Source organism: Mirounga leonina, unplaced genomic scaffold (genome assembly GCF_011800145.1).
Source record: "Mirounga leonina isolate KUSES-001 unplaced genomic scaffold, KU_Mleo_1.0 Mir_94, whole genome shotgun sequence".
NCBI classification, from domain to species: Eukaryota; Metazoa; Chordata; class Mammalia; order Carnivora; family Phocidae; genus Mirounga; species Mirounga leonina.
In genome coordinates, this window is record NW_023270855.1 from 44,201,680 (window position 1) to 44,211,677 (window position 9,998).

The window sequence follows — 9,998 nt, forward strand, 5'->3', positions numbered from 1 at the left end:
GGGGGCTGAGGCGTTGATCCCCAGAACGAGACACAGTCCCACGTGGCTCAGGCACGTGCCGCATTTCCACGCCGAGTGAACGACGTGACCCTTCAGAAGCAGGAACCTGAAGGATTTCCCGGGTTCCCTGCAGGGCATCTGCGAAGCCGGCCTCTCCCCACTTTCCAAATGTCCCACATCCTCCAAAGCAACAAAACATCCCAAATGTGTATGAAGTGTGTGTATGTGGGGTGTGTGTGTGGGGGGGGTGTGTGTATGTGGTGTGTGTATGTGGGGTGTGTGTGGGGTGTGTGTGTGTATGTGGTGTGTGTATGTGGGGTGTGTGTGCTGTGAGGTGTGTGTGTCTATGGCGTGTGTGTCTATGGCGTGTGTATGGGCGGGGAGACCCCCCGCTGGGGGGAACCAGCGCGTGGGTCTCCCGGGGGCGCCTCGGGGACCAAGCAACCGCGCTTTGCAGGAAAAGTCGGCCACGCGCAAGGCGGCGCGCCGCACGTCTGCGATTTCACGCTCTTCCGCGGAGCGAGGCCCGGGCAGGGGGCAGAGCGGCATCGGCAGGGCAGCGGGGGGACGGGTCCGGGACGGCGAGCGCACGCTAGCAGCTTTCGCAGGTTTAGCGGGCAAACGGTTGTCACTCGGCAGAGGTCTGGAAGCCAGGGCTTCGCGGATACGGAAGACCAGGAAGATGCACACTGACGAGCAAGAGTTTGGGGTGAAGACTGCTCCGTGGCAGGAGGCAGCTAGCTGCCCACCACATCCTTGGGTCCCCCCTCTCCCCGCGCAGGGTGGTGGCCAGGAAGCGGCTGCAGCCGGGACCCCGCTTCCCAGCTCCCCGGAGGCCAGGAGGGAGGGGACGGAAGGGACGCATGCCCCTTCCAGCCCAGGCCCGTAGAAACCTCCCTGGGAAACGGCATCCCTCTCTCCCCTTCCCTGCAGGCTGGATGTCACTGTCCAGGGCGACCTTGAAAGCCAGGAGTTGAACCTGGCGGAGCTGCATCAACCCGGGTGCCTCCATCACGCTGGAGCCACGTGGAAGAGAGCTTCTCCCCTGCTCCTTCTCCAGAGGGTGAGATTTCTGGGAACGAGAGAGAAGGTTTGGGATGAGACCACGGAGGTTTCGGGGTTTAGCCGTTATACTGACATTATCATAGCTGATACCTAAAATTTTTTACTGCTAAAGATGAAGAGCAGACAAGCAAGAGGACTAGCAGGCAGGCCAGGTGTTCGTGCACAGTGAAGGTGGTGCAGGCAATAATGAAGTAACTGGTAATGAAGAGGTCTCGCACATTCTCCAAGGGGGGACCTGAGAGGTCTACTGTGTTCACTAAGGTGTTTGCTGATGACTCCGCTTGTTCACCGAGGACGGAGACGGCCCTCGCTGGCTCTGTGCCAGCTGCCGTGACAAAGTCCCACAGACTGGGGGGCTTATAAACGGAAATGTGTTCCTCCCGGTTCTGGAAACAGAAGTCCGAGACCGGGATGCCGCTGTGGCCGAGCGCCGGTGCGCGCACCCTGCCCGGGGTTGCAGACTGCTGACTTGTGTCCCCCACCCCCCGACCAGAGAGCAGGCATGGGGGGCGAGCTCTCTGAGACTCCGCCGAGGGCACTGGTGCCACTCACGGGGGGCCCCACCCTCATGACCCCATCAGACCCCATCGCTTCCCGGAGGCCCCGCCTCCTAGCATCATTACTCTGGGGGGGTAGGCTTTCAACATACAAATTTGGGGGGGGACATAAATATTCAGTTCATAATAGTAGTCAAACTATTAATAGAAAACTAAGACGTGGGGCGCCTGGGTGGCTCAGTCAGTGAGCGTCTGCCTTCGGCTCAGGTCATGGTCCCAGGGTCCTGGGGTCGAGTCCCGCATCAGGCTCCCTGCTCCACAGGGCGTTGCTTCTCCCTCTCTTTCTCCCCTTTCCCTCCACTCGTGCTTGTTTGCTCTCTCTCTCAAATAAATAAATAAAATCTTTATTTAAAAAAAGAAAACTAAGAGGTTAACTGACCACTAAGAAGTTAGTTGATAACTAATACTGGAGATACGTGGTGACTCTTGGCTCAGGCCCCCGCTTCTCAGCTGCTTCCTCCCGCCTGTTTCGGCCCAGCGGGCGCCCTGGTGTCCCGCCCACTGACAGCGAGGCCCCTCTGGCCCAGCCTGGCTCTGTTTCTAGTGGAAGGGGGAGCCTGCCTTTTCCTGATGAGTGACATGCCAGATGCAGTGAATGACATCACTCTTTGGGTGGCCCTGCCTCCCCGACCGACCCCACGGTGTGCAGTACACCCTCTCCACGCTCCCCGTCACCTCCCCGTCCAAGTTAGGGGAATCCCAGCCCAGTACGCAGTTCTCTCCCGGTCCTACGGGCAGCCCATGGGGGTGCCGCTGGCAGTGGTGGGGTGGGGGGTGGGGTTCTCCTCTGGAAGGAGCTAGGGGCGGGCCAAGCTCAGTAATCCTGGATGACGTCCTTCTGTTGTTCGTGGGAAGGATGACCCGGGCAAGGTGGTGACCTCAGCCGCCATGAGGCCTGCCCAGGCTAGGTCTCCCCACCTCCTTCCATGGTATTTTCCTAGCAGTATATGGGGTTGAGCAAAGTTGACTCCCTTCTAGGACCCAGTGATGCGGCCCAAAAGAGGCTCCATCTGTCTGCTAGAGGTGATGGCCCCTTGGGAGTGGTCAGTCCCAGGCTCAGAGAAAGCCCAGACCCCTCGGTGGGCACTCGCTGAGTTGGGTGCCTTGGGACACCTGGGATATGCTCACCCGGCTGTGCACCGAGAGTGGGCCGACCTTCCAGGCCACAGATCAGGAAGTGTGGGCTGGGTAGTTTCTAGGGGACCCTGGGGACCATTGGAGAGAAAACCAGGACTGTCTTAGAAAATCCAGGAGGTGCATAAAGGCCTTTGGGAAGCGGTGTGGTGAGCAGGGTCAGAATATGCCGTATTCTCGGGTGTGAGATGAGCCCCTCCCGTGGTAAAGCACTTAGCACGGGGCCTGCCACATAATCAGTTCGCCATAAATGGCAGATGTCATCGTTGCTGATACTGGGGGATGCCAGACCGTAGCTCCTACGTACTGGGTGTTCAGCCAGGCAACACTCTTGCAGAGGCCCAACAAGAACGGGAATTCCAGTTCTGGGCTTGAGGCTGGGGGAGGTGAGTCATACGTGTTGGGTCCCAAGCCAGCTGGGTGACTTCAGCGGGCCTGGCCACCACCTACCCCTCAGGGCCTCATGATCGCTGCACGCCTCCCCCAGGCGGGCGGGCCCAGAGATACGATGGAAGCCTGGAGGGGCCCCACCCTTGGATCTGGGGCCTCCTTCCCTGCGTGTTCCAGGCTCTCCCCCTCCGAGCACTGCCCACCCACCCTCGGGGGATGCCCCCCTCGCTCGCTGTTGGTCATCCCAGATTCCAATCCCCAAACTCATCAGCTTGGATGAGAGCCTTTAGCCGCCCACCTTGGAGTGTCGGACAGACACCCAGCCCACGAAGCAGATGTTTTCTGCTCCTCAGTCTCCCAGGGAAGAAGGGGAGAGCAAACTCTTCTCATTTGGCCTACCTTGTGCCTTCCCTTGACCTCTAGGGTGCGGCGGGGCTCATCCGTTGGATGATTTACAGCCTGAGCTGAATTTTGCTGCCAGGAGCACCAGGCTTGCCCTACAAAGCAGGGGAGGGGTGCTGCGAGTGGAACGGGCACAGATCGGAGTCAAGATACTTCATCACTTACTGGCCGTGGTCTCAAGCAAGTCTCAGCCCATTCGAGCCACAGTTTCAGCAGCAGCAGAAGGGGGATGCTAAGGCCCCCCGGTTGGTCTCGCCCACCGCCCCGAGGCCAGTGGCACTGCCCAGGGCCACACAGCGTATTGGCACAGGGTGGGCCAGAGGCAGCTGGGCTTGCTCAGACTCCGTCCCGCATTCCACATCTCCTGGGAGTCTGGCTGCTGTTCTGGAGCCTTCCTCACCTGCAGACGCGCTGCTTCCCGGGCTCTGACTGGCGCCTTCTCTCCCCGTGATGGTCGCCGTGGGCGCACCCACACCGATTGATCCCCTTCACGGGCCGGCTGCTGGGGGCTCTGCTGTGCCCCTTCTCCAGAGACTTGCCCTGAGCCAAGGGGAGTCCCTTCACCTCCAGATGCCCAAGAAGTTATCACCCCCACCCCCCAGAAGTGACCCGCAGCCAACGGTGGATAGGTGCAAAAAAATTCACAAAAGCCCAGCCCCTTCTGCAAGGAGGGACACATCCGCAGGGCCGCACGCCTGCCAGAGCTCCAGTTCAGAATTCTCTGGATAGAAAGAGCAAGTACGAGCTGTACTGCCTCCCAGGTAGGCAGGTGGGTGCTGTGGAGGAAGCAGGGGCCGGGGGCTGGTCCGGGCTCCAGCAGTTCCTAGTGCTACAACTTAGGGAGTTCACTGTACATTTCTAGGCTTCTTTCCTGATTTGTAGGAAGTGGGCCATAATTCCCACTTTGTCACTTTGGTGTGACAATGCCAGAGCAGTGGCAAAGTCCCCTCCAGGAGGAGGAAGACAAAGGGGGGCAGCCGGCAGGGAGGCCGGCTGGTGCAGGAACCATGCCCTCTTTGGCCTGTGGTCCCAAATCACCTGTCAATGGAAACTTCTGATGCCCCACTTTTGGTTTGGAGGCCATCGTGTCTGAGCACTGGCCAGCCAAGAGGCCCCTGGGCCACGAAAGGCCCGCCAGGGTCTCTGGTGGACTTTTCCATGTGGCCCCCAACCTCCTCCAGCTCACACCACTGGGCCATTGCTCCTGGCAGCCTCAGGCCACCGATCAGGAAACTCCAAGCCAAGGCAGGGGACACAGTAAGAATGACGGCAGCTCCACTCAGTCGAGAGGCCCCCCGGACATCACAGGCTCCCCTTTCCAGTACCTGCTGTAGAGGAAAGGGCACAGAGGCCACTCGGGCAACCTTCTACTTTGGGTGCTACAGGCAGGCCACCCCACCCAAACCAGACTTGATCCAAGGGCTGAGGCTAGGCTCACGCGTATGGTTTCCAGCTCTTGGCTTTTTGTCCCTTGCTGCATTCTTTCCCACGTCACAATCCCATGTGTCCTGGGACAAAAGCGGATGGCGAGCGTGGGGCCAGAAGGTTGGGAGCTTCCCGGATCCTTGTCAGACTGTTTGTGGCCTGGGCCACCCCGTAAGGAAAAGAGGGTCCCCAGCACCAAGGAGAGATCACCGTCACCCAGATGAAGCTCCAAGAAACTAATCAGCAGGCATGGAATCATGGACACAGGTAATAAAAAAAGGTCTCAGGACAGGAGGTGAAAATACCAAATAATAGGGCTGATTCTACCCAACGGGATTAAAATTCCTCCAAGTTTACTGCTGAAATCTTTTTCCTCAACAGGCCCGGGATACGTATTTTTCTAAATGTTCCCTTCGTTCTGACCAAAGATAATCCCATTCTAGACCATTAGCCTATTTTTACTCAGGCAAGATTACTCATAATGAGCCATTCTCTTTTAGTGAGAGACTATGTGCCAGGTGCTTTACACACATTCTCTTACTTTATCCTCATACCCCAAGGCATGGTTTTTTTGGTTTTTTTTTTAGATTTTATTTATTTATTTTAGAGACAGAGCACAAGAGCTGGGAGGGTCAGAGGGAGAAGCAGACTCCCCGCCGAGCAGGGAGCCCGATGCGGGACTCGATCCCGGGACTCCAGGATCATGACCTGAGCCGAAGGCAGTCGCTTAACCAACTGAGCCACCCAGGCGCCCTAGACAATACTATTTTTTAAAAGATTTTATTTATTTGAGAGAGAGAGAGCACGAGCTGAGGGGAGGGTCAGAGGGTGAGGAAGAAACAGACGAGCCCGATCTGGGCTCGATCCCAGGACCCCAAGATCATGACCTGAGCCGAAGGCAGTTGTTTAACCAACTGAGCCACCCAGGCGCCCCGCCCAAGGCATGGTTTTTACTCCTGTTTTATCGTTGAGAAAACAAAGGTTCACTGTTTCAAGTGACATAGTCACTTGGTCACGTCGTCACAGAACCTTGCTCTGGCTGACGCCGGAGCTCACACTCTTGGCTGCCATATTGGTTTATCCACCGAGGACAGGAAAGTTCCATGAAGGGAATGTTACCTCCTCTTCTTCTGTCCTCGGGCTGCAAGAATTTGAGGCTGAGAGATGCTCAGGAGGGTCGCACACCTTCCCACACCGAGTGGCTGCAAACACCAGCTTCATGGGGCTGCTTTTTGCTTCTTTAGATTCTACTGCATACAAAAAAGAGCCTATGTTTTCCTAGTTGGGGCACATCCCAACGGGCAACTTGCTACTGTGGGAGAAAAAAGAAAAATCAAGGGGGGCAGGCCTTTAGCTCATTTGGATCTTCACAAAATTGTACATTTTATCTTCCTCCCATTATTGAAATACCACATGGCCAATACAAGTTGGAATATGCAAAAAAAAAAAAAAAAAAGTAAACAGAAGGAAAAAATTACTCGTAGGACTCTCCACCAATGATTTGTGGGCAAATTTCCTTCTCTCTCTGTAACGGTTGGAATTTTTAAAAAATTATGGTCAGGATCACATTGTGTAAATATACTGATTTATTCATGAGAAAAATGTCATATTACATGGTTTTTTTAATAAACCATCTTTGGCTGGCTGCTTCGTCTTCCACTGACTGGCTGTACCCCATTTTCCTTAACCAGCTCCCCAGGGGTGTGCATGTCATTAGGTTGGGCTGAAGCATGTCTAAGCCTTTGCTCAGCTCATTTATTGTTTTAGGGACTCAGAGATCAATTTCATTTTCCTTGGCTGACAGTTAGCACCTACTGTAGGGGCATCTGCCTGCCGTGGGGCTTCCCAGGCGCCGCTTTCCCTATGTGTAAACTCTCTTCACTCATCGCCCTGCCATCGCCCGTGAACCTGGGCGTTTCACCGATTTGGCAATGACCTCTGCCTCCAGCCCTATGGAACCCACACCGTGCTCTCGTACCAGCACCCACCACCTGTGCCAGCACAAAGGCCAGTGTCGTGGCTCCCTGGCTTTACAGAGGTGAGGCCTTCACAGGAGAGGGCAGGCCAGACTTTGCTCAGAATGCTGACTTTTGGCCAGCGTCTCCGTTTCCTGACTGTGGCACTTCGGGCCAAGACGGGCAATTACAGGGGGGCGGGGGGCCGGGCCAACACAGCGGGGTGGCATCAGGGGATTCGGAGGCCAGAAGATGTGGGTTTGGATCCCAGTTCTACTTTTCTGCTGTGGAAACTGAGCAAATCACGGAACCTCAGAGCCTGGGTTTCTTTGTATTTAAGAGGATAATTCCTTCCCTGTAGGGTTTTTGTGGGAGTTACGTGACATAATGCAAGTGAACTTGTTGAGTCCGGTTTTTGACCTAATCAAGGCAGTTAATAAAGGATTGAGATCATTCCCCACCCCACCTCCCTACCCCCAGGGATTAGCATTCTGTTCCATTGTTCTTTATACCAACCATCTCTAGTAGTACCAAGGAGCTCCTGTTTTAAAAAAAAAAAAGTTCTCCAAAGCCATGGCTGGTTAGTCCAGTAGCCTTGAGGCTTTAATGGCCCATTGCTCTGGCCAGATTACGTGCAGATAAAGGGCTCCCTGCCCTTATCCTGTTGATGGGCTCAAGGCCACTCAGCTACTTTAGGAAGAAACGGGACAATCAAGCAAAAGCACTCGTGGCTCCCCCCCATATCAAATATCGGCATCCACTTGCTTATATTGAATCCACAGGGAATGGGGCCGTGTACACCCAAGTGGGCTCTGGGAGCATCTTAAGTACCTGCTGGAGAGTTCTGGCCCCTGCCTCCCATTCTGGGCCTGGTCTTTCCCAGCTCTGCTCCTTCATGCTTGGGTCCCACACCAGACTCATCCCAGTGAGGCGGGAGAGAGGGAGAGGAAGGACTAGTTAGACATTACGGTTCAAATCCATCAATTAACCCAGTGGTTCTCACACTTTGCTGCCCATTAGACTCACCCATGCAGCTTGTAAGGTTCCCTGATGCCCAAACACACCTTAGATCAATTACATCAGAATTTCTGGGCATGGGGACCAGGCATGATATCAAGTTGAGCCACATTTGAGATCCAATAACTTAACCCCTGTGGCTAACGAGCCTGAACCAGGGTTGTCTACCACGTTCTGTAAGTCCTCCACACATCTCACTTTATGACTTTCCATGTGCCCCTGATGATGATGGAACACCTCGATCTGTTCCTGATTAACTCCTAGAATGGGAAATATGGCGGCTATTCCAAGATCACACATGACACATATTTTATTGCATTTAAAAAAAGTCATCTGTTAGCTGCTCGACTATAGACACATCTGAGGCTACTTCAGAAAAACAGCATCAGAACACATAGCCTTTCAGTAGCACAGAATGGCTAAATTCTCCTCCACTGCCCCATTAAGTATTAATCAGTGGCTCAGGCCAGTTCTGGGAAGAGCACCTAATTGCTGACTTCACAGAAAACCACATTACCCTAATGCACCGACAACGGGGGTCCGATCCTGACCCCTCCCGGGCAGCCAGGCGGCGGTGGCCTGAACACGGAGGCAGCGCCCGGTGGCACCAGCCCCCTCGGCCGCGGGGAGCTTGCTCAAGCGAATGCCTGGCTCTGGGGCCACACCCACGGCGGGGCCATCTGGGGCCCACCTGAGCAGCCTCCCCGCGGGGCTGCGGTGCGCCCCGGAACGGACTGGTTCCAGCTGAGCTCGGAACCAGCGTGGTTCTGCTTCACTACACAGCACACTGACACCCCGAGGGAGTGGTTAGGAAGAGCCCCTGTGTCAGCATCCGCGCAGGCCTGCAGTGGGGACAACTGCGGAGGGACAGGCCCCACCTGCCTTCGGGTTCGAAGCAGCTTCTGCAGACCGCAGTGGCCACGCCATATACTGGATATTTGGACATGACCCACATGGCTCCTCCGTCCAGCGTGAAAGCGAGGAGACCACCTGCCACGATGCCCAGGCTGTCACCCGTCCAACACTGGCTGTCCACGCTGCTCCTGTGCGGTGTGTGGGTCCTCAGTTTACCCTCATGTTCCTGGGTGTACGATTTCTAGGAGTCAGAGCTCCCAGGCTGCTCGAGAGGCGCGCCACTCATTCTCACTTGCTTCTCTTCTCGCCTTCCTGCATACGCCCAGGGGACACCCAGCAGTTCCTCTGGTGGCTTCACACGCCTCAGTTGGCTTCCTCCACCTGCAGCAGCTGCCCGAGCCCTCCGCCTCTGCCCACACCCACCCTCACCCCTGCGCCGGGCCCCACCGCACTGCCCAAGCCCACCCAACTGAGCATGAAGGTAAACATTCAAGACGTTGGTCTCTTCCCTGCCCTGGGCCAGCACACTCCTCCTTCCTCGGGGGCACCCCCTGTAGTCAGTCCTGCACCAGAAAGTTGATGAGGGCCGTTCTGGGGGACAGGAAAGCCTTCTGGATGCTTCGCCCCTGCAAGAGCCGGACACCCAGCTCGCTTTGGAGGACGAACTCATGGACTTTGTCCTGGTCCCGCGCGACTCCCTGGGGCACAGGGATCTTGCCGCAGGCTTTGTTGTTGATCTGAGGAGGAGAAAATCGAGACAAACGATGAGGACAATCCTGAGGGTGACAGGTGGCCCCATACCAACGCCCGTGGGAAGCAGGAAGATGCGGCACCAGCTTCCCCAGAGGACAGAGGGCAGGGAGGACAGGATTAATGCCCGAAAACCACAGACTGGGAGAGAGAGGATGGGGCACCACACCTGGAGCGCGCCCTGCTGGAAGTTAGGTCAAAACCCTCAGCGGCCTCCAGGGGGAGAGGGACGGCTGTGTCACTGGGGATCGAGTCGAAGTTCCGCTCACAGCGAGTGTCACCGAGGATTTTACCCAGGTCTTGGGGGGTGACTGGCTCCTGGGGAAGGCAGGCAACCTCCCTGTCGGGGGCCGGACTCCAAAACGCAGCGCCCAAGCATGGGGACTGGGAAACTGGACCCACATCACTTTAACTCAGCCTTGCCGAGAACGGGCCGGTCCAGTTCCAG

The 9,998-nt window shown here is 56.3% G+C and overlaps 1 protein-coding gene and 1 long non-coding RNA gene across 3 annotated transcripts in view; one reads left to right on the plus strand and one right to left on the minus strand.

Annotated features, from left to right (window-relative positions):
* LOC118004929 overlaps nucleotides 1-4,353 on the plus strand; it is a 9,905-nt gene extending 5,552 nt beyond the window's left edge. The window contains exons 2-3 of the long non-coding RNA XR_004677740.1: nucleotides 934-1,063; nucleotides 3,570-4,353. This is a non-coding gene — a long non-coding RNA (uncharacterized LOC118004929). The remainder of the gene's footprint in view (nucleotides 1-933; nucleotides 1,064-3,569) is intronic.
* Nucleotides 4,354-6,605: 2,252 nt separating this feature from the next.
* LARS2 (leucyl-tRNA synthetase 2, mitochondrial) overlaps nucleotides 6,606-9,998 on the minus strand; it is a 147,760-nt gene continuing 144,367 nt past the window's right edge. Inside the window, exon 21 of one of the 2 annotated variants that reach the window (XM_034998144.1) lies at nucleotides 6,606-9,537. In XM_034998144.1, the coding sequence (XP_034854035.1) occupies nucleotides 9,358-9,537 (180 nt within the window). In that variant the 3' untranslated portion in view covers nucleotides 6,606-9,357. The remainder of the gene's footprint in view (nucleotides 9,538-9,998) is intronic. The other variant, XM_034998145.1, reaches the window with a different exon arrangement.